Below are 27,746 nucleotides of genomic sequence, written 5' to 3'. Positions count from 1 at the left end.
ACAGTGGGATGTTTCATAAGCTGTCCATCAGGACTTGAGTCTGGGGTCTTGCTGAGCCAAAGGAATGGAAGCTGAAAGGATAGTATGATGCACTTCCCATTGCAGTCAGAAAGGTGCTGAGAGGCCAGTGCTGCAGTGTCCTGGTCCCCCAGTTCAAAAGGGAGACTGGAAAACTGGAGAGACACTGGCGGGGCTGAGACACTGGCGGGGCTGGGGCACTGGAGCACGCGAGGTATGAGTGGAATGGTTGTTCACATTGGGAAAGTGATATTGGTAAGGAGGGACCTGGTTGCAGTCTTTGCATAACAAAAGGAGGACTAGGAGGCTTCTCAGGCATACACTGTGAAAGGTCAAGAAGCAACTGTCACCAGATGCTCTAAAGGAAATAAAAATTAAATATGAGGGAATTCCTCAAAATGGGAATGGTTAAGCAATGGAAGAGGCTCCTCAGGGAAGCTGAGGAATCTCCATGTCTGGAGATTCTCAGAACTCAGCCAGGCAAAGCCTAGGGCAGCCTGTTCTGGCTTTGAAATTAACCCTGCATGGAACAAGACACTGGGATAGGCTTCCAACTTGCTTTTTTTATTGTGATTTTATTATGCTAAATATTCTGTATTCATCTAATATATCTTTAATTTAAAACTAGTGGTTTGGGACTGAAATAGGAGACAGTTGTTGTTTGGGGAATGCAGTTATTTTTCTTAAATACTATTTATTTTTTGCTGGGACAGCAAAATTGCTCCAGATCAGCTTAGGGATATAGCAAAAACTTAACATTTATGATGTATTTCAATCTTATGTCAGCAACCACTTAGACTGACACAACAATGATGCTGAGAGTAATATCTTTTGAAATGTTATACTCTGAATGTGTCAGTAGTATTTGAAGGTAAATCGAATTCCACTCATAACCTACCTTTGTAAACAAAACAGCTTTGAAAAAATTGTGCTCCTCTAAATCTTTTTGAGGTCAAGCTGCTAAATTTTTAAAAGCTACTTCCTAAGTGTAGAGGAAAGGGAAAAAAGTAGTTTTTAAAACTATTTGCCTGAAATTCTTGTTTTAATCAGATATAAATAAATTCTTAGTTCAGTTCTGAGTAGAGCCAAATTTGGAGAACATCCATTTTCACTGTCAGAACAACTACCACCCCACTAGTGAAATGTGTTGAGAACTCAGAAATTCTGCATAGTTCTTTGATGAACTCAGGACCAAACCAGCCTCTTAAATTCCCAGACACGTCAAAATGCACTTTGTGTGAACAACCAATACCAAGCTATACAGAGTTTTAAGTACATTCCATAAGCTACAAAATACAAAGGAAAATTTTACAGAGTTTGCTCATTCCTTTCTATCTTCTACTTTGTACACTAGTGATCTAAACTCAATTCTAAAAGGAAGATAAGAACAAGGAAATTGGAAGAACGTTTTGCTATTGTAAAGTAGCAGGGGGTAGCAGCAGTGAGACTGAGTTCTCCTTGAGTCTGAGCTCTACTGAAGCCAGAAATTTTATTTAGTGACTAACTTGGCTGAGGTTTGGGGAAAAAAAGGTTAATAAGAATAATGGAAATATTTAGGTTTTTTATATTGTAGATCTGACTAAAAATTCGGCTTTTCACCCAGTGAAAGAAAAAATTCCTAATAATTAATAGTGGTATGTACTAAAATAATTTCGTACTCTGTGGATTGTGAAAAGTACTCTTAAAGTGGAAGCAAATTATATTTGGAGTGTGAAGGGCTGTAAAAAAAGTCCAGGTAGTATTTTGACCATCCATCGTGAAAAATTGCAATGAAGAGCAGAATCAAGTCCACAGTTCTTACCTAGGTTTGCTCCAAAGAGTTAGCCTGTGCTCCTGGAGATGGAGAATGTTTTGCCGTGTTGCTTCCTTTAATTAGTTGTATGCTTTGTTTTAAATTAATTTTTTCTTAGGGTTTCTGGAGTTGTTTACTGGATGTCCTAGGTGGTCTCTGTGTGGCTGTAATGCCTGATAGCAGCAGGGTCTTCATCTGCTGCTGAAGTCAAGGAATCCTGTGAGCATTTAAGGGTACAGTCTCTGACGTGGGATATGTTTGTCAGCACATAGCAGGGTAACATTGTGGCTAGAATCAGAAATTACACCAACCACGGGCTTTGCACAAACAAATATGAGAGCACAGCAGAGCTCCAATCTACTTCAGTTCCCACAGCGCAGAAACAGAAATTTATAAAAGAAGGTACATGGATTCCAGGGTTTCCAAGCTGGGGTCTTTCCTCTATGGTTTTAATTTTCTGTTTATGGTAGAAACTTGCAAATGCACTCTTTTCTGTTTGGTTTGGGGATTCTTGTTCAAGTAATCATAATCTAAATACACATACTAATTAGCGATTAGAATATCAAAACAAATGTCAAAACACTCTAGTTCTACTCTTAGCTCGGCCTCTAACCTGTTAAACCATCTTGGTCTCTCAGCCTGAGATCCCCTTGTGACACACTGTTTTTTTTACCCTAAAAACCCTAACACAGCTATCATATCTCACGATACATTTGTACAGTGCCTGGTGGAGCAGAATCCAGACCTCAGCTGGAGGTGCCAAGGGCTAAACCCATATAAATAATTGACTACATGCAACGTTTGCCTGTGAATGTTTTAATATTAACTGCTGAGTCTGAACATTGTACTACATAGTTCTCTTTATTCATATCCTTTCTTACGGTTGATGTCTTTGTGTTATGTATCTGTTCACCAAATTTTAATATATAGTGTTAAATGAGTAACAAGAAAACCACAGAGAAGCTGAAATGTTGCTTATGTAGCAGTAAGTACATCTCATGATCTCACAGTGTTGCAACCCTGTCCTCCCATACCCCCTCTTTTCCCATCCCTTGTGTGGTGTCATCACGCAAGCTCCTAGGGGCAGGGATCAGACAATTCTATACGCCTATAAAGCATCATGCGCACCTACTGTCTGGAGCTTTATAAATAATTACACATTAAAAATTATGTTAAAATAATATTATTAGGGATGCTAGGTCATGTGCTCAACTCAAAGTTAGGTAACTTCCATATTAAGAATCTGTGTGTAATCTTAGATTCTCCCTGTTTTAATGTCAATTCCCCCCCCTTTTGTACAGTATGATAACATCTCTGGTTACACTGATGGGACTCAATTTTATTTTCTTTCTAAGTTTCAGTACTCAATTAATAAAACAGATATGCCGCTCTTCACTCAGTTCAAATTCTCTTCTGGAGACAGGACTACTTCATTTCCTTTGGCTCTTTTTATCTTACTCATTGCACTGGTATTCACATGCTATGCAGATTTTAATTCATTTCTCTGCACAGTGCTCATGTGATATGAAGAGGTGGCATTTTCCTGTTAAAGGGAAGGAGAGCTGATGGGCAGAGAGTCAAGGCAGAGTAGTGAACAGATAGACCATGCCAGGACCACCTTTTTTCAGAGGGCTGAGTATTAAATAGAATTTCATGTATCAGAATGCGGCTCTCCTTTTCCTCCAAACTTTGTTAATGGAAGACATTTAAACATTCTGCTTGAAATAAAATAATAGTATAAGTATGGGCATAATATAAATTGTCATGTGGACTGTCACCTCACAGAGGTGTGTAGTTTCTCAACTTTATAAGCAACTGAAATCAATGTTTTAGAGGGGCTCACTCTTAAGAGTGGTTCTGCTGGCCTGTCTCAGAGAACGAAAAACACTTGAAAATACCAGACTTTTTTTTTAATTCTGAAAAGATTTTAAATGTATTGAAATGTTTAATAAATAAAAGTATTTTAAAATGTGAAGGGAACTTTCTTGTTATAAAGATATAAATAAATACAGGCTTATGTTTGACGAAAAGACAAAATACCTTCTAAATGTCTGAAAGGGATTTTCCCCTCCCTTGAGTGTCTGCTCCAGTAGCCATGAGAGAGGAATATTTTTTCACGTACAGCTAGTAGAGGACATAGAGTGGGGGTGGGGGAACCCTCCAGAGATCAGTTCGTGCTGTGGGTCTGGACAGAGATAATCCCATTTCCTCCCTTTCTCTTGGAAGAATTTGTTACCTTTGGCTCTGGTCAGGGTTGCTGAAGCTGCTGGGAGGATAGTTCTCTCAGTTACCAACCTGAGAAGTACTTGCTGCTTGCTACTAAACTGTTTGGGTTTTGAAGAGTTAGTTTAAAACAAAAGCTTGAAACGATAGGGGTGGGTGATCCTGTTCTGCTTAATTTTCAGTCCTTTCACATTCAAATGTTTCAGGGTTTTGTATTTCACTTGGGAAGGACAGAAGGAGAAGTCAGTAGCTGGAGAGAATTCAGCATGGAAGCTGGTCAGAAGAAATAAAAATAGTGAGTGGCAGAAGGCAGGAAGGAAAGAGAAAAACTGCAGTGAAAAATAGCAGTGTATGTATGTATTATATATACCTCTGTGCGCAAACACATTCTGTATAATTACTTGTCACTTGTAACTGTGTCTGAGAAGCATGAGAAAATTTAGTTCTATTATTTCTCTATAGGATAGGTTTTATTTTAACTGGGTAGGGCTGGTTTACTTTTTTGAAAGTGGTTTCAAGGGGCAGGAAAGTAGAGAAAGGGTTAAAGCGACAGGGAGAACCTCAGGGAAGAAAAATTATTTAATTAAGACCCAGATGTCTGACAGATTTGCAAGCCTCTGCTTCTTGCATAGTTTTCCTTCCTTATCTCTGGCTTTCCCTTTCCCCTTGTTCCAGAAAACTCTTCAAATTTGGTAACTTTAGTGCACTTTTTTGCTGGCAGTTCTTCATGGAGGAAAGATATTATGGATATTATGGTTAAGTAATAGATACTCACAGTCATTCTAGGGCAAGAATACTTGATTAGCCTTTCTGTTAAACTCATCCACTGGAAAAATACTGTATGCTTTGGAGCTGTAGAATATTTTAAATATTAGAGAGCAGCTTGGTTTGCTGAAGACCTGGTGTTGGTTTACAGGAGAAGAAGGTTCTGGTCCTTTTCTCTTTTTATTTTTCTGTGTAAATCAAGAGAAGTTATTTGACTGTACCATCTTTTAACTTGCAGTGTTACATTGCACAGGTGATGTGGCTGTATTAAGCTCTAAATCATGCTAGCCTACTTTCCTGACTATTTCTGGCAATTCTGTCTGCCTACGGGCTTTCCTGTTGAGAAGCCGCTGCCAGAGGAGGGGGAGTGGGGGTACATCCAGCTGCTGCTTATGCAGCAGGACCCTAGAACTGACATATGTCATGTACTCTGGAAGCCTTAATCACTCGGGTATGTAACAAGCTTTGAGATTTCTAGCATTAGAACATAAAAGGATACTGTGCAAAAGCATATTTGTTTGCTTTCTATTTAGATTCTTGACCAGTAACCATGGAGGAAAGTTGTAAAAGGACCATAAACCCAGCTGCTGTTGAAAAATTGCTTCATTTTGCTCCTCGCCTCTATTTTCAATTTCTTACTGTTAATTGGGTAGCAGCATATCTGAAGACACAGACCTGTGTATTACAAGATTGAAAAATAGTTGAATTCAATCTCTGATGACTTTTATTCAGCACAGTTATAAATGCAGGGTAAAGACCTTTGTTTGATGTAGTCCCACAGAACTAGAAACAGAACACAAACTAAAAATGGAATGGAAGTGATACCTGTCCCTTGCTCTCAAAAATATGTTTTTATTGCTTTTTTTATTGCCTGTCTAAGAACATAAAAAAGAAGGTTATCTGGTATTCAACAGAATATGACCATATGCTTTTTCCCTTTCTTAGTTGCTTGCCAATTTCAGAAATCTTCCATCAAACACAAGTGATGGCTTTGCTATCTAACCAGTCCTGAATTGGTTGTTTAGTCTACAACTTTTGAATTTTAACAGGCTTTGGTTAAAAATTCATTCTCAAGTTCACAGGAGGCAGTAGAAATGAAAGATACCACTGGTCAGGTCATGGCTTAGGTGACTAGAAAGTCCAGCACTTAGACTAGCTGCTCTCCTGCTGCAGTTATATTACTTCCTTGAAAAGAAATGAAAAAAAATTACCTAGCCCAAGAAGTGCAAAGAATGGAAAAATGGTCTCTAAGATTGTGGAAACCGTTGGTTAATCCAGAAAACAGTTATCTCCGCTTTTGAAGAGTACTTTGCCACATCACTCACAAAAATCAATATATAAACCCCCTGCATTTACCTAATGCCATCTTTCTGGCTTGATTGAATAGCAAGTTGTTTTCAAAAAGCTTCAGCCATACTTCCTACAACTTAAAATCCTTCAGCATCGATCTCTGCTTTAACACTCACCTTGATTTATACACAAAGTAGAAGCATTTCTCTTAGCAGCGTTTGTGTAAGACGTGAATATCGTGGATTCCTTTTAAAGAGAACAAATTTGAATACATAAAGATGAGTTAATGTAAATCCCCAGGACCAAACTGGGATGACTGTCAGAGCTAGGAGGGGATCTTAAATGTTCCAAAGCCCAGTCTTTGGAACTGGAAGAACCATGTCAGTTTTCCATGTAGGTCAGTCCCTCATAGCTGCCCAAGGCTCATCTGAGAAGCTGAATGTTCTTAGTGTGCCTCACAGTTGTCAGTACATCCCTGCATGTCCTACTGCACATTGTGCCTGTATGGATTTGACTTAGTTGCAATGGCTCTGTCTTCCCACCCCACTTAGTAACAGGTTCACAGGATTCATGTTCTCAAGTCTGTCAGTGTAGCAAATACTGTGCGAAATGAGTGAGATTGCAAATCACATTCAGTTAACCTGAGATACTGTCTGCTACTAGGTTTCTTCTTACCTGTTGACATTCAGATGGGACACAAGTTTCCATGTCTTCCATATTAAGTGTAAGAGCCCCAGACAGATGTCTTGAATATCCTACAGTATCAAAAATGGCACCAAGTATCTGCATTTGGATAATTGAATGCCTTCCTCCATCCGTTCTCTGCAGTTTACATAGGTCTGTGTTGTACTTAAGCAGTTATGGTGGGAGGTGTGGTCTCAACTTCTGGTGCCATACTAGAACTCCCAAGAAGTTCTCAGAGAAACTTGGGTCAGATTTATCATTTATGGACCCACAGGTAAAGCTCCTTTGACTATAATAAAATGGCAGCCTCTCTCATTGCAAATCCCTTGTCTTACTACCAGTTTGAGTTTATTTTTATGCAGCATTTCCAGCTAGTTTTATCAGAGACATTTCTCTCTTTCTTAGAGTGTAAACCTTCTCATAAATGTATGTCTCCCATGGCATTAATTTGGTAAAATGCTGCTGTAAGTTTCGTTTTGTCTCCAACTGCGCAAATGACTGCCAAGGAGTAATTAGGCGTTGTAGCCTGAGCTCAGTGGAACATTAAATGCTGTAGTTTAGTAGTCACTTTGCTTCGTTCTGTGCTCTTGCACAAATCTCTGCTAATCTACATAAGTAATATGTGCGCAGGCTTCCAGGAACCGTGCACATTTGCCATTTTGAGCTTGGGCTAAATGCTCACCAGTGCTGTATTTTTAGCACCTCATGTTCCTCATGTTTTAACCAGGAAGGCAGCATAAAGGTTATCAAGTTCTTCCCTAAGTCAAAAAAAAAAAAAAAAAAAAAAAAAAAGGTTCATGTATGAGAAAATACCACTGGTAGTGTTTATCCAGAATGTAGAACATGGTATTGAAATAACTCATATTTTTCTTGGCTTCTAGCCAGAACAGCTGTCAACAAAAGAAAAGTGTGTAGGGTTAGAAGGGAAGAAGGCTATGGAAAAAAGAAGAATTGAGGCCCTTTTGTTTTCCTTTTCCTATGAGAAAGAGTCTTGTTAGGCATATTCGTATGTCATGTGAGCTACTGGAAACTACCAGACCTTCACCTCACAAAACACATAAATTCCCAGTGGTAAGAATTTTAAGAAAAGCCCTTGTGATTAATCTATACCTTCTGGTTTGCTTTGTAGGTGAGTTTGGAGATGCATGCTCTTTTAGAGATTTAGAAATGCAAGAGAAAAGATCTGCTCTTTCTGAAGTTTCCTCTGTAGCAGCAAATAAGAATCCTTTCATTTTCAATGCATTGTTCTCTTTCCTTCAGAAAAATTCTGTGAATTGGATGATATTATCCCAGTTGTCTAAGTAAAGAGATTGAAGCAGGGATTGAGAGGCAAATTATGTATAGTCACTGCATAAGTGCACAGAGTATAATGAAAGAGACCACTGCTGATTGTTGTGCCCAGCAAGGAGAAGATAATTTTGCTATGAGGAGTCATCAAAAGATTCCCACTGATAGATGTGAGAATAGAACCGGTCAGTGCAGTGCAATGGACCTACACTGTGTGTTTGAAGCCCAGGAATGCTTGTTCCCATCCCAAATATGTTTTTTGAGATAAATTTCCCATAAAGTTCTCAACCCTATTGTTTCCTGTAGAAATTCCAGCACGGACAACTTAGTAGTACAGATTTTGGCTGTATTGTAGAAGAGTCAGGCAATAGGCAGGAAAATATAATCAGGTCCCAGAAGGGTTGTGAGCTGGCACAGCCTGCATGAAATTAGGCCTCGTGAGTTTACAGATTTTTTTTTTCAAGGCTTTGGAAACAACTTCTCCACAGTAGGTCAGAGAACGAGTCTCAGTGTGTGTCACTTACTTGCCTCCAGCTGTGTGCAACTATTCTGCAAGACCAGCTTTGTAAAGAAGAAAGTGGTATTTGCTTTCTGTGATGGATAGACCTGTTGCTTAGCTAGTCCACAGTTTGAATCATTCTCCCATTGGAAGTCTTCTCTCTGAGTTTGCAAATAAATTGTTTTAAAATGTGTTCAGAGGAGAGTATTTTTAATGATTTTATGAAACTTTCCACTGCAAGAACAACATGAAATTCAGTTAGTTCATTCTTTCTGCCATCTTGGTATTGAGAGTTTTGTTAGCCAGTCTTCTCTCCCAGTTCAGATGCTACAATAAGTGTAAATCTTTTTGTCAGATTGCTCAGATGAGTAATCTCATTGATTTATGGATGTGTGTGTGTGTGTGTGTGTGTGTGTGTGCGCCTCAGGGTAAAGAGGGACTGCAGTCCTACAGTGCCAGGTGCCTGCACTGGAGACTTCAGTTGATTTGCTCCACCATCCTCGTAATCTGTCAGGGGGAAAACTCAGTTCACCATGAATCTTGCAGTGTGGGTGTTGAGCCTGAGCATCATTAGATCACACTGGCTTGTGGGGATGTTCAAGGCCTGTCAAAGCTCAGGTCAGTGGCAGATGTTGGAAGAAATTTTATTCCTGTCACAGAGCACCCTGCTCTTCTTCTGTATTTAAATCAACCAGTTCTGATTTCTGTCCTAGATTCCAGTTCAGGAAGCCTCTTAGTCATATATCAAGCTTTGTTGTCTTGAATTAATCCCATCTGTGTATTCAGATACACAAGAATGTGCATATGACAGTTTTGGAAGGCTTTCTTGGAGGTGTGTGTTGTTGTTTTCATTGATACAGCATACATGAAGTCAGCTTTGTATGTGCCAGGCATTTTAGGTAAAAGTAAAAGGATCAGGCTGCAGGACTACTACTACTGCAGGACTAATACAAAAGGCACAAAGGGAAGGTGAATACCAAATAAATAATCAAGTAAAATAAAATACCTGATGCTTCAGTTGTCCTTTCAGTTGCTCCTTGTATGAACAAGGGAAAAAATCAAACAACAAAGTAGCAAAAAATGAAGCTACATTGTTGGACAAAATTTTAATCAATGTCAGGAAAACACCCGTGAATTTTTATTAAGATTACTATTAAAGAGAAGAAGAAAAATGGCATTTTTCCGGTAGTGTTTGGTAAACTAACAGAAAATCTGTCATCTCTTACTGTATCTGTGCAATTAAGGGTATGATCTTGAAAAGGGCAAATCTGCTTCACCCAGCTAGAGTTAGTTTAAGTATGGCTACAATGGAAAGCTACTTTTTCAATAGGCTAATCACAAGGGCAACTCTTAGAGTGTCAGAGACCACAACATCTTAAATTTGTGTCAGGTAACTGAAAGAAATAAATTGTCCAGTGAAATTAGGCTGTCAGTGATTTAGATAAAGATGTTCTGCTGATCAAGATTTTCCTCTAAGAAAGAGGAGGACTTTGTGTACCAGGTTACCATATAGGTGGTTTTTTGTTGTTGGTTTGTTATTGTTTGTTCTTGGTTTTGTTTTTTAATTTTAGGGGTGTTTTTTAAGGATTTTTTTTGTTGCATTTTCATTCTCTTCTCTTCTTTAAATAAGACAAATCAACCTTTGCTAGTCATTCTGATTTCAGACTTCTCTTAGGCCATTGTACAGTTTCATCAGTTTTCTGGCAAAATCAGGTCCCTTGATATGTTTTCATTAGAAACTGCTTTCACTGCTTCTCACACCTCAAGATGCAGAGCGTTTGTCTAACAGTACTTAGGGCGTATTTATTTTTCATAGCCATGCAATTTTTATTTAATTAAGGTGCACATATATTGTTAGAGCGGGTGCACAGGATGGTTAGTGGTCTGCCTGAAAATTGTATGGATAAGCAAAACCTTTTGTCCTGGCATATGCTGTGCTTCTGCAGTCCAGCTGAAGTGCATACTTCACACTGAAGCCATTTCTTTGCAAGCTTTATTAATCGTAATCTTTTAATTACCAACTCACTGAGTATGCTCAAGCGCCACCGAGATATTTCCTAGATGTGGATGTATCAGTATGGTGGTTTGTGCGTAAGGCTACGCATTTTTCATACTTTGGGGAATGAGTTTCAGACCCCCAGTGGGAGCTAAGGGGCTGAAATTATAGTGTGTTTCAAAGCAACAGTGCAAAGTGAAAGGAAGGGGAGAGACCAAATTATTTTCTCCTCCTTCCTTCAGCAGGCAAGATGAAGGAATGGCTTTGGCTAAGCATAAGAATGAAGATACATTTGTTGCAGCACAGCTCCAGCAGACTTTGGCTGACCTGGATGAAGATTTAGAAGGTAGGAAAGTGTGTGTGTTACCTCTGTGTGTGTGTTACAAAAGACAGAGACACAGCCAGTGGATGCAAAATCAAGCTGTACTCTTGAGACATCCTATATCTTTCTCACTGATCTCACTGAGATCACAGGGAACAACTCAAGAGTGTGAGGTAGAATGGGGTTCCCCCCAAAGTGGCTCCTTTGCTTCAGGAGCAGATACCCTTTATAGGCTCCCACTGAACATTTTTCAAACTGCATATCAGATTGTCATTGTATTTCAGTGTCTTCTACCACAAAGAGATGAACAGCAGTCAGTGGACACATTTTATAGGCCAAATTTGGCATAATTTCATTGACTTCAGTGAAGTTAAATCAGTTGTGAATTTAGCTCTGTGTTTAATGAAGAATCCCTCTGGTTTTATTTTATCATTATGAAGTGGAAAAGGATGGAATATTTCTGTACCCAGTGTGTCTTCTCTGTTAACAGGCACATTTAAAAGTTAAAAATGGAAAAACATGAAACAGTGGGAAGAGATAAAATGTCATATTGTGCTCCTCTTTTTCCTACTGTGAATTAAAAATACTTTTCTATTATTGGTCTGTCAACAAATGACATTGAATACTTATTTTTTAACTTCCTGTCTTCATTGTAATACTTCTGCAATGGACTTGAGTCTGATTGGATTTCTTGTGAGTTTTCAGACACAGCCATTCCTTAGCTCGTGTTGTAACCTTTGATTTATACCAGCAAATTTGAGAGGATATATAGCCCTCTTGCACAATGAGGCTTCTAGAGTCACTGGTAATAAAGGGTGAGAAGAATGGAGAAAAAATAAAAGTACTGTTTCTTTGTTTGCTTGCTCAAGGAAATCCTTCAGCTGGGCTGTTATTACTAACCAGGTCTGGGAAACATAATTTGGAGTTGCTTGCTGTTTCTTAGAAATGTTTCTCCTTTGGAGTCATGTGGTGAAATGTTTATCACTTAGATAAGTTAGTCAAAGATAAGGTATGAACAATAGATGAAATTCTGCTTTCAGCTACATTTGTGTGATTCCCACTGGCTGAAGCAGGAGGACTGCAGGAATATTTTGCCGATCCTAATCTGCAAACAGACAATAAGGACCCAGACGTCTCCTTTTTTTGTAATACAGGCAGAAAAAAACCTGTTACTTTAAGTGTAACTAAAATACCTGGTTTGCTTAAACTTGTACTGGCTATTTGTGTAATTTATAGTCATATTGCCTAAATACTGCCTATATGTAACATTGTATGTGTATTTTGCAGCAGTGGATGATGTCAGTAACTCTGACTCCGACTACACCAGTGAAGCCTTGAACCCATACGTAAGAAAAGTTGAGGCCGCCCAAGATCTTTCCATTTCTGTTCCAGTGACAATCATAGATGATGCTCCAGAAGTTAGCACCTCTAACTTAGATGAAAATCAGGAGATGGAGATTAGAGTTTCACAGAATATCTCAGCCGACTCTGTTAATGCAAGAAATTTCACAAATAAAAACAACAACGCAGGTTCCTTTGATAAGGGACACACAGATGGTGGAGCTATATGCAAGGACCTAATGTATCAGCAACCATCTGAAAATGAATTCGTTCACTTGCCTGTGGAACAGAGGAGAGATATGTTTGAATCTCTCACATCCTCCTTTGAAAAAAAAAAAGAAAAGAACTTAAGACTGGAACCTTCTCCTAAACATGGTGTGAAGTCTGAGGAATATAAATCCAAGCTGAGTCCATCTCACTCCAAAGCCACAATTGAAATCAGTACAGCAAAAGAGAAGCTGAATCCAGTTAATGAATGTAGTAGCAGAGAGAGGTCTCTGAAAAAAAGTAAATCAGAGTTAGAAATCAAATGGCCACCAGCAAAAAAAACAGAGGTAGAAGTCCCATCAACACCCACATGGTGTCATCGTTCCCAGAATTCAGGATCAAGCTACGAACCTAAAATGGGTTTGACAACCTTTAAAGTTGTCCCTCCCAAACCTGAAGTAAGACATTTTGATAGAGGAGTTTCACTCTCCACTGGTGCCATCAAGATAGATGAACTAGGCAATCTTATAGGCCCAAACACCAGTGTTAGTAAGCATGTACAAGGTTCTTCTTCTGATGAAAGTGAGGAAATTCATATTGGCAGGGTGAAGGCATTCTGGAGGTCAAGTTCTATGGAAAAACAAAGTGATGACTCTGCTGAGCATTTTCCTAAAAAGTCAGCAGTCACCACAAACTCTAAGCCCTTTGCTATAAAACAGGAACACAAACCTGTCTTTCTTGCAGCTCCAAAACCTGCAGCACCACAGACTGTTACTACCCAGGTAGCTGAAAGACAAACTGAAAATGAAAGGACCAAACCAGCTCTTTCAGCTGCACAGTCCCAGGTAACACCATCAGTAGCCCCAGCCATTAGTAAGGACAAGCTGGAGCTCCCGTTTGTAAAGCCACACAGGAGAACTTCAAGTCAGTATGTTGCCTCTGCCATTGCAAGACACATCAGTGCAACTACCTTTAAATCTGACACTATGGAATATAATGAGAAAGATGAAAACAAGCAAGGGGCAGGAGAGGTTAAGAATGAAGCAGAAGTTTCACCAAAAAGATGTATTATTGTGGCCAAATATAGCCCTGTGGAAACAGAATCAGCAGAAACAAGAGAAACATTTTCAAATATTTTTGCTTGCAGTCAGAAAGCATCCCACAGATTTACACTTGGTGATAATTCTGGCATGGAGAACAAAGTAGTTAATATCAGGGCACCAAATCAAGCAACTCCTGTGAGTTTCTATAAAAAGAATGCAAGTGTCCCACTTACTAAATCCTCTTCAAAGGATAACAACAGTGCAGAAGATGATCATGGTTTAAACAGCACACAAAGTGTAGCAGAGAAAAAGACTGTGTTTGACCAGAAATGCGAGACTTTGACCCATACTAACCCAGCCTCATCTCTCAAGTCTCCTGATCTCCAAGGAGTCCCGTCCTCTTTCAGCTCATCTTTGCGAGTCACTAAATGGCGTACTGCTAATGGTGGACAAGTTCATTCACCTAAAGCTTCACCTGAGCTAAATGGTGCAGCAGCAAATGCAGAGTCTGAACAGGAGGAGAAACCTGATGATTCAGATGTTAATACTGTTGGTGAGCCTGATGTTAATGTGCAGACCAATATTTTCGGACCAAAGAAGAAGTTCAAGCCTGTCATCCAAAAGCCGGTTCCAAAAGACACATCATTGCACAGTGCCCTAATGGAAGCCATTCAAACAGGAGGGGGGAAGGAGAAACTCAGAAAGGTAAAGTGGTAACCTTTTTTTAACGCAATCAGGCTGCAGAGCCCTATATTCACCCTGTCAGACACCAGAGGTTTGGTAACTTGTACAGCTGCTGGTGAGCTGGAGACACAAGGCATTTGAAAAATTTATAAAGGCAAAATGCAGACCAAGCTGGTGCTTATTCTGCACATCCTGTGTGTTAGGCAACATCATGTGTGCTGCAGTAGCTGGAGGAGGCAGAGGGTGCATAGACATAGATAAAGGAGAGGTAATTGAGGTTAGTCTAAGAGGCAAACCCCTATTTCAGTGTGTTATGTAAAAACAGGAACACACAGCATAGAGAAAACTTGTAAATACTTGTAGTGAGAGAAAGTTGCATTTTGTTTTACTAGGGGGTTCAGTGTGAAGAAGGTTTTACAAGCAGGCCCAAAAAAAGACAAACTGATTAGTCTTCATAGTTTGCATTCTGGTACAAGTGCTAAAAAGTGTTTCCAAGCTATCTCTAAGTAAATATCTAATAACAATGTGAGGTTTATAACCTTTATATCCTAGGTTTCAAACAGTGCTCTAAATGGCAATCACAGGAAACCCTCATACACTGAGCCAGAGAATGAGCGCTCAGCCCTACTAGCAGCAATTAGAGGTCACAGTGGCACCTCAAAGCTAAAAAAGGTAAGGAATCAAGATGGTAAGTGATTTTTGAAGTGCAGTCTTTTCCTTCTGAGTATTTTTAATAAACCCAAATATCCCACAAACTAAATATTGTGCTGCAAAGAGAGGAGTTGAGGTGGTAACCATATTCCAGAAGACCAGATCTGACTTAGGCAGAGAGCTAGGTTCAGTCCTATTCTCTGCTATAAAACTTAAAGGTCTTTCAAATAGTGTGCTTTTAGCTTAGAAAGAGGCATGGAGAAATCCAAACCAATTACAGGGAGTGTACATAGAGGCATCAAATACATAGCATCAAATGTTCATCATTTTCACGTTTAGGTAGGGTCTTTTTTTAGAATGGTTTTGGTTTGAAAGGACTTAAGCATTATCTAGTTCCAGTGCCTCTGCTTTGGTGAGGGACATCTCCCATTAGACCAGGTTGCTCAAGGCCCCATCCAACCAGGCCTTGAACACCAGCAGGAGAAGAGAGAAGCATAGAGAAGCTGTACTTTAGGAGTTTGCAGTTGGATTAATATATTTGCATTTCCTACCGTATATATCAAATCCCAGCTTCCTGAAAACAAACTAGAGCTTCTTCACATATGCTGTTTATCTGCTAACGTGGTGTAAGTTGTATGCAAGTAATTGATGTTGATATTTCATCAACATTCACCACAGCAGGATGATTCCTTCTCTCTGGAAGATTTATCTAATCATTAAAGCATCTCTTATTCCCAGTAGCCAAAACCTGCATTGTTCTAGCCTTAGTTTTCACTCAGTTGACTAATCCGGCCAAAGATGTGTCCTTGGCAAGGAGGTTCCCATTTCCCTCGAGCTATGACTCAGTTCATTAGCACATATCCAGATAGCTGGCATAAGATAGAAAAATTCTCTTCCCTGTTTTAGGGAATTACTTCACCCCTCAAATATCCTACTGCCCTTGCTGCAGGTAGGGCACAGCTTCCTCTGAGCCTGTGAGCAGGATGTGCTAAGCGGCAGCAATCTTCACACATACTTAACTGCATTCTGCATTCATTAGGAATAAATAGCAATTAGTGTAAAAGAGGCTCTGACAATGAAGTCATCACAGAGACTTTTTGGAATACTTTCCTCTGGCAGAGTAGTTTTTGCCATGATTTTAAAGGAAGTTGCCTAGAAACCATATGCTTTTTCACACCATGTCACCTGAGCTACTTAAATCAGTCTGTTCCTGCATGCACAGGGTGCAATACAGATGTGCTGTCTCTTTCATGTTGTCTCAAATGTTTGCCTTTTACCTAACATAACATGATGCTCATATATATATTGTGCGTATATATATGTATAGGGAAGGAATTCAGGAGCTTTCTGTGGATTATTTTAGGGGAGATGAATCCTTTAATTTTTCATCACAGAAGCTCTGTGCTGAAGTTTGTCTGAAAAATGAATTGCAATGGATCTGCTTGGAAACATTTGGCCCATAGTACTGAATTTCCTAATAATTGCTGAATCATTGTAATTACTAACAATTCATCATGATTATTACTAGTAATAGTATTAATGGCAAAAGTATCTCTTGACACAGTTGATGGAAAAACTGGCTTAGTCTGAAAGACTGTCTTCTTTGCCTGCGTGCATTTGAAGTAGGATGAGTTTCCAAGCTGGTAATTTGTGCAGAAATTTTAGTTTCTAAAATTCCACAGAAACACACTTGGAAGAATAGTCAATTGATTTCATTTTCAGTGCTTTCACGTGGCTCTCTCTGGTCTTTTTTTTTTTTTTTTTTTTTTTTTTTTTAAAGTATGGCTGGAAACTTTAGGTTTAATGGCTTTTTTTTTCAGTGAAACTATGTCTGAGAGCTCAGATCTGGAAGAGCTTCCCTGTCATCTGAGATTATTTCTGTGCAGCCCAGACTGCAAAAAGTAATCATATTCCTGGGTGGCTACTGCAGGCATAATATATCTTCCTTGATTCCAAAACCCTTGTGGTTGTTTCCAAATTAATACCAAGTCCAACTTTCTCTCTTACCTTACATGCCAAGAAGAGTTACAGGATGCTGAAGCTCACAGTAAATAAAGATTGAGTTTCTGAGACAGACTCAATGCCAAGTTCTCGATGCTGGTAATCAGCCCAGCTGAGTGATGTGAGTGAGTAGTAACAGATGTTCAATCCCATGAGCAAACAAAAGTTCTACGGGTTTTACATCATCCAAGAAAAGTGAAATTGGGGTACTGAAAGTGTATCAAATGTCAAATAATTACAGTTTAGCCATGCTCGATATTAACCACCTTCTTTCAACTGCATGATGAGCAGATCTCCTCACTGGCCTCCCAAGAGCTGCAGCACTTTAGGGATGCAGAACGGTCCTTGCAGAAGGCAGAAGACCTTCAGGAAGAGCAGCTGTGTATCCCACCTGCCCCTGCCCAGCCACCACCACCACCTCCTATTCAGCTGTCAGCAGCAGCTGCTAAATCCTCTGCCACAGCTTCAGGTAATCCAAACGAGGCAAGGCAAGCCCTACTGGAGGCCATTCGCTCTGGTGCTGGAGCAGCAAAGTTAAGAAAGGTAAATGTACTTCTATATTTTACTGTGGATGAAACAACCTATGCTTGCTGCCTTTTCAGAACCATTTTTGAGCTGTTCTAGGCACAAATTCCTTTCTTCCATCAGAAGAAGGTACATGAACTATTTCCTCTAACTGAATCAAAAATCAGGAATGTATTTGGAACCTTTGAACAGTTAATGAAACACACCTGAGCATATATGCAACCCTGTGAACAGACAGTGCATTTTATTAAAGAGACCATCAAGAGCATGACTGTAATTTCAAAAGGCATTTTCATGACCTTTTCATTCTGTATGATCTGAGATAACAGTGGATGTCCTTTATACAAGGTGAGCCTAAGAAAGATCAGATACAAGACCCTGAAGTGAATATAAATAAGTATTCTCTCCTAATTTCAGTAGTGTGTCCTAGACCTTGATTCCCAACACTTAAACCTTGATCACATGTGCTGAGAGCTGTTAGTAAAACTGTAAGGTCGATTTCATGTCTGCCTGAACTTTATTAATTGAATGATGTGTGTGTTTCACTTTTGTGGTTTGATGAGAATTGGTCAACTCCCAGATGGCTAAATGCTCGTTTCCTTGTGTGTGATTTTTGGAGTAACTTTGCTTATCTCTTTGATCAAAGTTTGTTCTTCCCAATCTCAAGTTACACTGTGCTTCTTGGTAAAGAGAAGCAGATAATTGTCCTGAGTGGAAGCATCCCGGTATTACACTGCAGTATCCAAGGATGGACTTTGATCCAAGGACTTAAGGGAATATAGAAAAGCAGATGTGATTTTCTCAACACATGAGTTAGCTGATGCCAACCATAAATGTGTAAATAGACTTTAACCTTGCTCACTGGTCCTCTTTTCAATAATTTAAAAATGCACTCAGATTTTAACATTCAAAAAATTGTTTAAAAAATCTGGTTTCTGATAAACCAGAAGTTCCACAGAATCATACAAATGGCACAAACAAATCAGTGTTTCAGGGAAATTTTCATCAGCATGTTCTGATTACATCAGGAATCTGGATGTGCAGATATTTTTTCATGTGAACAATTACATCTATGTTATGCATACAGTTCTGAGGAGGACCTGAGTTCACACTTGGTTTGTTCCAAGCTTGGAGAAAGTTGAGCAACCTCATTGCAGTCAGTGTCTTCCTTGAGGAGGGCAGCTGAGGGGTGGACACAGTCTCCTCTCTGTGGTGGCCAGCCAGCAATAGGTTCCAAGGGAGTGGAATGCGCCTGTGTCAGGGGAAGTTCATACAATAATAGGAAAAGGTTCTTCACTAAGGGGGTGGTCAGTCACTGAAATAGGCTCCCCAGGGAAATGGTCACAGCACTAAGCCTGACAGAATTGAAGGAGCAGCTGGAAGATGCTCCTAGTCATATGGTTTAGTTTTAGGCAGTCCTGGAAGGAGCAGGGAGTTGGACTCAGTGATCCTTATGGATCCCTTCCAATTTGAGAAATTCTGTGATTCTAAGACTACAAATTATGAAGAAGTCAGGCCTTTATTTCCCCACTCCACCAACTGACAGAAAAAAATGGAACTTGGATATTCAAGGGTACTTCATGCAGTTGTTTTCTAGATACTTCCAAATTTCTTACTATTCCAACGGCATTACGCTTGCAGAAGTCTCTGAGGGGACCCATAGCTCTACTCATGAAAACAAGTCTTTATCATATCTTCGGGGATTTATTTCAAAACACTTGGATAACCAGTGCAGGTCACAAAAGTACACCAGATAGACTGATGTATTCTGCTAAATACTGTGCCTGTCTTGTATAATTTCCAAGACAGAATAATTTTTGCTACTTTTGACATTGAAACAACAGAAGAGTACATCTCATTATATAGGTCTCTTATGAAAATAAAAGAGAGCAGTGTTTTGTCCAAGACAGAATACGATTTTCTTATTACTGTGCTGTCCTTCCAGATATTGGATATGCAAGCTAGTCTTATGTATGCCAAAGTCATCATGACACTTTGACATCTGAGATCTCATGCCCTTGATAACAGATTAAAGTAAAAATGTTGTCAGATTTCTGAAAAGGCTTTCTAGCCAGTGTGTTTCAATATCTCTTCTTGTTTTATGCATTATATTGAGAGCCAAATTCTGATCTTTCCGTGCAGTTGGACAACTTGTGACAGCAAAAGTTGAATCCATAGAGGAGAGAGAATATATAAGAGCTGAATATCAGGGTTTTCTTCCTTTGCCCATGTCTGAGGAACACTGAGGGTTTTTGTAGGCGGTGGCTGACAGGTTGCTTTGTGCCAGGGCTGAAGCAAAGTTTTTTCTTTGTTTTGCCTTCTCTGTCAAAGTTCTGTGATGTTGTGATTTGGAGATATGAGCACAGCACTGGTTTTGGCTTTGCTTTCTGGAAGATTTTGCTTGCAGCAACTAGACAGCAGAGTAGGTAGCTCAGTTCAGTAATGACATCTGTTTCTCTTCCATTGTCTTCTCAAAGTCTTCTGGGACAAAGGCTTCTGACAGCAAAGTCATTTATTTAGCTATTATTGTGGAGAACTGGGAAAAGTCTGTGTTGCTGACAGCAAAGTCATTTATTTAGTTAATATTGTAGAGAACTGGGAAGAATCTGTGTTGCATAATTATGTGTGACTTGGTGCTTATTTATGTGGGGTTGGTTGCAATGGAAGTAGATCAAACATAGCTGTCAGGGGAAGAAAATGTAAAAAGCAACCAATTGCCTAGATAAGGAGCATCCCAACAAACATTTGAGCTCAAGTAATATCTGTGAAAAGGCAGCTCCTCCACTCCTCCCCTGATTACACAGCTGTTTGCTAAAGTCATGAACTCTAAGGTTAAAAGATTCGCTATGCAGGAAATGAGGAGAGAAGTTGCTGCAGGCTGACCTTGCTTAGCTGAGAGTCAGGGTCTGCACAGCACAGTCTCTAATTGGGTCAGCCAAAAGAAACCAGAGCAGGAATAGATGCTTGAGGGAAATGCCAAGTAGAGGTAAAATAGTATATGCACAGCTCTCCTCACTCTTCCTTAATCCATTTTTTAGAGTACTGTGCCTGTTTTGGCAAATAAATCACTCTTTGTTTTGAAGAAATGACTTCTGTTTTATTGCGCACTGTTGCTGTCCACAGTCTCCTGAAGGAAAATTCTTGCAGGTGCCAAGCCCAGTTGAGCCTGGTTCATCCCCAGTGCTGGGCAGTTCAGAGACCTGCCAGAAAGTAGCTACAGCACAGATCCTACCCAAAAGAAAGGGAGACACAGATGTGTTACAGAAATAGGATGAATTTACTAACCTGGAGAAGACCTGACAATGGCAAGGAAGTAACCCTTTTCTTCGGTTTTTGAAATGGTTTGTCAAGGAACCTGACAGGTGTCCAACACATCCAAAGTATAACAGCAAGTCGGGGAGGTGGCATCAAGTAAAGCCACCAGCCATGATGGGTTCCCTGGTGCCTTTGGTTGTTACTTACAAGAAATGAACCTGTCTCATTAGCAAGGATGGCTCACCCCCACCCATGAGGTCTGCCCTACCTGCAAAGGAGAATCAGTTGATCTAGGAAGTAAACTGAGACCAAATTTTGGCTAATTCTCAAAAACATTTTGTTCTCTGGACAAAGCTCAGACCATAGAGCTGTACCATTTAATATTCTGATTTTAAAAGTGAACTAGTAGTTTCATTAAATTGTGTCAAACAGTGTAATATATTTAAGATCTATATGTGCAGTTTTTAACTTCCTATTTGCCATCTCATAAAATGCAAAATAACATAGCTAGATGTCTGAAATTCTCTATATCACTGCTTGTGTATTTTTGTGTTTATGTAACTTGCCTTGGGATTTACCATGATTATTTGTGGAAAAAACCCCATAACTACACATGCAAATAACCAGTTAGATGTCTGGCTGTAGGTATAGTTGCAGCACAAGTCCATGCAGGATTAAAAATCTTACTCAACAAAAGGAAACTATAAAAGTTGCTTTAGCTTATATGCCATACACTCATTTTAGGTAGAGTTGTACCGAGGGATTTGGTAGAAATATTGCAGGGGAATGTGTCTGTACATGGTGAGGAAAGCAAGGTATATCTCTGAAGAACAGGCTGTTGCCTTTGATAAAGTGATTGCTTTAGACAATTTTTTAATGGTATGTGCAAGGGTGATTCTGCAGATTCCATGCATTTTCCAATAATGTTTGGAGCCTTTTCTGTTCATTCACTGAGATTTTAAAAATTAATTTGGCTCCATCACAGTTCCCACAAACATTCATAGTGATGTTTGGCATCAGCATTAGGTCACGTACATCAGCTCTTGATACGTGCAGTGTATCATTCTGTTGGCAGTCAAAGGAGCCAGGTAAGATAATTACTGCACCAATTGCAATGAGTCCCTGTGTTCTCTGGGATAATTTGGAGTTGGTTGTCAACAAGTAATGCGTTGATCGGAATTATGGCATGTCGAGTGTCTTCTAGGAAGCATGGCCTAGTTCCATACCTTTATGTCAAGCAGTGGACTATTCTTCTCACATAAGCAGAGCAGTATAATTGTGAATGAACAAAAACTGTTTCTTATCATCAGTATCTGTGGGCGCAATGAAAGAAATTACAGACTCAAAACCACAGCTGATGTAGGCTTTGGTGTGCTGGAAATGGGACAGGAGGCCCAACGATAAGGTTGGCCAAGCTTGATATACAGGTAGTCAAATGAGCCTATGAAGGGATTCTAGTTCCCATGCACAGTGAGAGGCAGGCATTTGCATTCTGTTACTCTGTTTGAATTGGAAGATAAAACATAATTTGAACTCTTCACCTTGCTAATAATTTATACCATGACCTATTTTTTTCCTGAAGAATAAGGGTCAAAATGGAAAATTTAGACTTGATCAAATGCATTATTCCTGTTCAGCTTTTGCAGTGACCTTAACGTATATTTCTCTGATAAAATCAAAGCTCAGTAAGTTTGAATTTGGAAGAGCACCTTAGCATAAATATTTAAAATTAAGCATATATGCGTAGATGACCTGAGGAGTGGGAAGGAAGATAAGTATTTGTTTAAGTGTTTTCCTGAATCAAAGCCACTGGGAGTTTCCTTCATTCAATCAGGAAGCAAAGTACTCATCAACTGATTTTTATGGCCAGTGACAGCTAACCAATACAGGACAGATTTTGACTGACAGATGTTGCATACTTGCAGCCTGGGCTTCTGTTCATTCCACAAAATGAAGGAATTTCACAGAAAAATGCATCACCTATGCTCCAGAAATAATGCCATTGCAAACATAATACCTAAGAATGTATGAGGTGTGGGGTTTTTAGGGAAGGATAGCACTTTTCATTAGACCAAGTGATATAGCTAGGGAAAAAAGCAGATAAGCTTAAGTAGTCTCAAGGAGCAGATGAAGAGACCAAGCTTGGGAACAGCCCCGCAGGAGAATGTTTGGTTAGCAATGTCAACAGTTGGAGGTTTAAAAATATCTTGAATGATCATGTGCTTTTCTTTGTTACAGGTCCCTCTGCTCGTTTGAATCATATAAAAAAGAATAGGTAACTGGAAAATCTAACCCCGTATGCACCCATAATCATCATTCAAAGTCTGAAGTGGCAAAAAACATCAAGAAGTTTAGTTTATTCTCTTGACTACAAGCCAAAATAAGTTGTAGTTAATTTTCTGTGTGTTCCTGCATAATGGTTCTAAGGGGAAAATATGTTACTCTGCTGTAAAGCTTCTGTGCCAAGGAATTGTGTTTTGCCTCTGAATATTTAAGGTTGCCAATAAACTATTCTTGTTGGCAGGTTAATAAGAATATAAACACTGTGCAGTCCTGTGTTAATACTTAATTGTGTTTATGGGCAAAACGAAAAGCTTTGCTAGCTATCTGAAAAGTAATACTTATTTCCAGCTGTTAAAAATATGTAACTATTTCAAACTATTTACTTGCTTCTTTTTTTGATTTCAAGAAGGGCTGTAATTGATTAGGGTAAAAACCAGAGTAAAGATCTATAAAAACCAATCACAAAAAAAAAAAGTTATGATACCTAAATTGTCATGTGCTGGGGTCATTGGTTTTTAAAATTAAATTTACTTTGTCTCTCTGCCGGAGCTCTGAGAAAGCAGGCAATCAATAATGAATGTGAGACAGTGTCTATTGAAAAGTTACTTATGGGATATGACGTATAGAATGCTAATGTGCAGAGATATGCTGAGCCCTGGTAACAAACATGGCACTTCAAAAATATTGAGCCACCTTAAAGGATCTCTATTTGCAACAGACTGTGAAGGTTATAAATAAGATTCAGAGTATAGATGTCCAAGATGTAGAATTCATTCTGCACTGTAAAATGAAGTGAAGCTGGTTTATATCAGTATCCAGGACTTTTGTGGTCTATATTTCAGGTCATGCATAAGTTGGCCCTTGGTTTCTAATTCATTTGGCTATCATATGTTGTCTCACAAGTATTTATAGCAGCATCTTTTTCAAATGTTCATTACTTTGGTATTTGTTGTTGTACATATTTTGAAAATATTTCATTAAATTGATTAACTTAAAAAGGACAAATAAAAATGCTTTTTCACATTTCCTATATTGTAATGAAACTGAAGAAGAGGAAGTTTGTATATTTACATTTTTATAATCACAGTGGTGGCAGATTTTTTCTTCAGGCTGGAATTTAAAATGTATAGCTATGGACTGTTGAAAGCACGAGAATATTTAGCCATCTGCATTTAATGTGACTATATGTTATATATTGTAAAATATTGAAGTCTGTTAGTGCCACGAATAAAAACAAAATCAAAACCTGACATGACTTTAAAGGATCTTTCTTTGGTCAAATATTTTCCATTTACTGAAAGAAATTAGAACTACAAATGGACATTAGCAAACCAGTATGCTGTGCTCAGTATCTCAAGTCTAATGTAAAGTATCTCAAGCCAGGAAAGTGCCAACAACTAACAGTTTAGAAGAGCAGTAAAAATCACCAGCTAGGATCAATATGTGAGTTCTATACATTTAAACAATGATGAAGTACTGGTAATGTTCCATTTCCTCATTAGGGAAGCTTATATATTCGGAATTAACGTGCTCTGTTGCACCTAGGACAAATAAGATCACCTCTGTTGATTGTGATTATCCTTCTTTTGCCTTCAAAGTCTTCTCGGTGTGCTGGAGATCAGAAGCACTGACATTGAAAATACTGTCACATGAAAGAATTCTGTCACTCATAAGTTTGATGTTGTAGATGTTCCCCACAAGAGCAAATACTTCTTTGGCTGGCTGCTGCAAGGCAAATTTCAGTGCATCTCTCTTTCTTCTTGTTTTTAGTGTTGCTTGAAGGTCATGGGTTCATAGCCCTTCTTCCTAGCACCCTTTTAGTGTAATAAGTTATATGAGTACTTACTTTTCAATGTAAGGGATTCAAAACTGGATTTTTTGACAATAACATCCCCTGGGCTTCACAATGCAAAGGTTCTGGTCCTGGGTGCTGGAACTACATAGAACTAAAGTTTCTAAATTTTATTCATAAATAAACTTCTGGGTAAAAGCTATAAAAACAGCTGCAAGATAAGATGGCATCCTCACTTCAACAGAGAAAAAAATTACAAAACCCGTGATGGCTCAGTCACAACTCAAAATGAAAATGGAGGGGGAGTTCAGCTACCTACAGCAGGAAGCATAGGCTGGGTGTTCATTCCCTTCTTGTGTTGATGGGAGTGGTGTCTGCTCTTAAACTGTCGTCCAGGTGGTGCTGAACTTTTGGTAGAAGCTCAATTTAACCCCAGGTGAATGCAGATTATACTGTAAACCCATTTATAAAGAAATCTAGTTATGGCTATGACCCTTCCATGTAGTAACTTTCTGTTCATGCTTTTAGTAGTAATAATGGTTAGCTTATCCTGAGTTAAAAGAAAAACCCTGAAACGTGTCTGGTAAAGACATGGCCTTCTCAACACCAAGTATCTTCATCTTTATGGCTGCTCTTACTGTCCCACACTGTTTGCTAGTGCAGACACAGCCAGTGTCTAGAGATGTACATGTTGCCCAGGTTACATGTCCTGTCATGGCACAGTCTGCAAGCTTGTTTCTTATTTGAAGGGCTGCAGGAAGGACAGGGGAGCTCCCCTCTTCTTCAGTCTAGACTGTCTCCACGTGCTCTTCCCTCAGTTTGACCAGAGGAACGAGTCAGATACATGCCTTATTCATCCAGCTCTTTGTATTTTCTTTTTTAGTAAGAGATTGAAATTAAGTGGAGAAATGGTATCACCACAGAAACTGAATGGAGAATTTGGATTTGATATGTTTATTTATTGTGCAGGTATAATTCAAAGTTCAGGGCTTAAAGAAATCTAATCTCGTATCTCAAAGAAAAATTTCTATTTCTTCTCTCCCCTTTATTTACACTTTTTTTTTTTAATTTTTAAGTTGAGTTTAGAGTGTTACTCAACCATTAAGTCAGCATTAGATCTCTCTGATTAGATATTTTAAACAATACTGATTGTCTGCACAACTAAGCTATTTGACTTAGAGGAGTTAATTGTAGATTTTTTTTAATAACAGGTATTTAATAAAATCTAATAATTTTAATAATACTTTTAATAGCCTGGTAACATTAGTCATGCAAAGTATTGGACCGAAAGACCTCTTGACGTGCACATCAATCTACAGAGTTTCAAACGTGGCAGGGTTCAGCTTCCCCAGCTCATGCAAGTGATCTGCACTATTTATGCTACATTTGCCACAGCCAAAAATTGGCACTTCGTCAGTGTACAGGAGTAAGAAAGACAACAAGAGATGCATTTATGAAACAATGGAAAGCGACACCCTGAGATGGTTTTCCCTTTAACCTCTCCAGAAAAGAAAGAAGCAGTTCTATTGTTGAGTGCTGCTTAGCATTAAGAGCAACGTTTAATTTGAATGCAAAGATTTGCACAAATCTTGATTTGAATCAGTTTGTCTGAATGAAATGTTTGTAAATCGGTTCTTTGTTGGCGTCATATGAAAAATAGTTGTCTTCTGCAACCGTTAATTAGCAACTTTTACACATGTAAAGTATTTATTTGCGTGTATTGTTTCTCATCTCTAATCCCCTACTGGATTACATATGCATTATGTGTACCAGCGTGCTTTGCCTGTGAGACTTCTGTTAAGATTTATTAGACTATTCCCATTGTTACTCCATTTGTTGCTGCTCAGTACACACAATAAAATACTCCATGCCCCTGCTATATAGCTTGAGCTGCCATAATGGTTGCATTTCCCCACTTGCAGAAAATGACCTTTGCAATGATAAAGTTCTTTTTTAGACATAAAATGAAATTAATTCCTGATTTTTCAGTCATGTTCACCTGGATTTTGTGCATCACTGTTTTGATCTGCTTATTTTTTTTGTTGCTGAGTATGGCATGGAGTTTGATTCATAGCTGATGGCTTCCTTTGGCTGGAGAAAGTTTCCCTGTAGTTGCATTCTCAAGGTTATTCATCAAAGTAGGGTAAGATGGATGACCCATTCTAAGAGCAAAAAGGTACCTTTTTTTTGTTATTGTTTCCAAGTATAATTATTTATTAAATAAGTAAAATTTGCCTAAATACTAGCAGGTTACATGATGCTGCACCAGATATCAAAGTCCTACTATCTTCTGTTTGTCTACCAACTTTTTGTTCTTATTTAAACAGCTTCTGATTTATTGCAGTATTGAAGACTTCAAAAAGAGGGAGAAAATAGAACTACTTAACAGGAATATTGTGTTTTTCACACTTAAGGAGTTTAGGAACAAGCTCACTTCCATAGTCTGTTCCCTCCCATCACTCATTCCATATGTACAGGAGCACACGCGCACAGAGTCTCCTTCGTCATTTCAGAAGGTCAGGAATAGTTTAAAAAGCATCTTTACCACGGGATCCTTTTCCATTTTTAACAGTAGCTTTTTTTGTCCTGTAAAATAGGAACTTCCAGAAAGTCAGGGACTAAGTTTTGGCGCAGTCACAGCAGCTATACACAGTCACTGCTGGAAGCAATGTCAAATCCATTTCTATATAATGCTATCTTAAGCCAATTTCTTTTCCTTTGGTGTTTGGGTTTGTTTTTTTGTTTTTTTTTTTTCTTCTTTCCATTTTTGTCTGTGAACTGATAAAAACATGTGCGTGCCATGTCTCTTTTCTGAGGTCATTATTGTGCTTGAAGCTCTAAAAGGTTTTCCCCTGAACAAAGCATAGTGGTGTTGCAGTTAAACACCAGAGTGAAAGAGGACATTTATTCATACACAAACACCACTGTCCAGTTTGCAAGTCAGGAGCTGGAAAAGGAAACCTTATTGAAAGAACAAGACTGTGGAACATCATTGTCTTCTACATCAGAACCTGTGTTTACTGTAACAGGAACAAAGCAAACACAGTGCAAATAGGCGTGGGCTTCTTTTGTCTCATTCCATGCATTC

The 27,746-nt window shown here is 38.9% G+C and overlaps 1 protein-coding gene across 3 annotated transcripts in view; it reads left to right on the top strand.

The window, feature by feature from the left end:
- The window catches only part of COBL (cordon-bleu WH2 repeat protein), a 158,842-nt gene extending 134,726 nt beyond the window's left edge, over positions 1–24,116 (top strand). For all 3 annotated transcript variants that reach the window (XM_066326938.1, XM_066326929.1, XM_066326918.1), the window contains 5 exons: positions 10,797–10,900; positions 12,164–14,172; positions 14,704–14,823; positions 17,095–17,346; positions 22,822–24,116. In XM_066326938.1, the coding sequence (XP_066183035.1) occupies positions 10,797–10,900; positions 12,164–14,172; positions 14,704–14,823; positions 17,095–17,346; positions 22,822–22,839 (2,503 nt within the window). In that variant the 3' untranslated portion in view covers positions 22,840–24,116. The remainder of the gene's footprint in view (positions 1–10,796; positions 10,901–12,163; positions 14,173–14,703; positions 14,824–17,094; positions 17,347–22,821) is intronic.
- The last annotated feature ends 3,630 nt before the right edge of the window (positions 24,117–27,746 follow it).

This window comes from Sylvia atricapilla, chromosome 1 (assembly GCF_009819655.1).
Source record: "Sylvia atricapilla isolate bSylAtr1 chromosome 1, bSylAtr1.pri, whole genome shotgun sequence".
Classification (NCBI taxonomy): domain Eukaryota; kingdom Metazoa; phylum Chordata; class Aves; order Passeriformes; family Sylviidae; genus Sylvia; species Sylvia atricapilla.
Note: the sequence above shows the minus strand (reverse complement) of the source record. Positions and strands in the feature narration are given on the sequence as shown.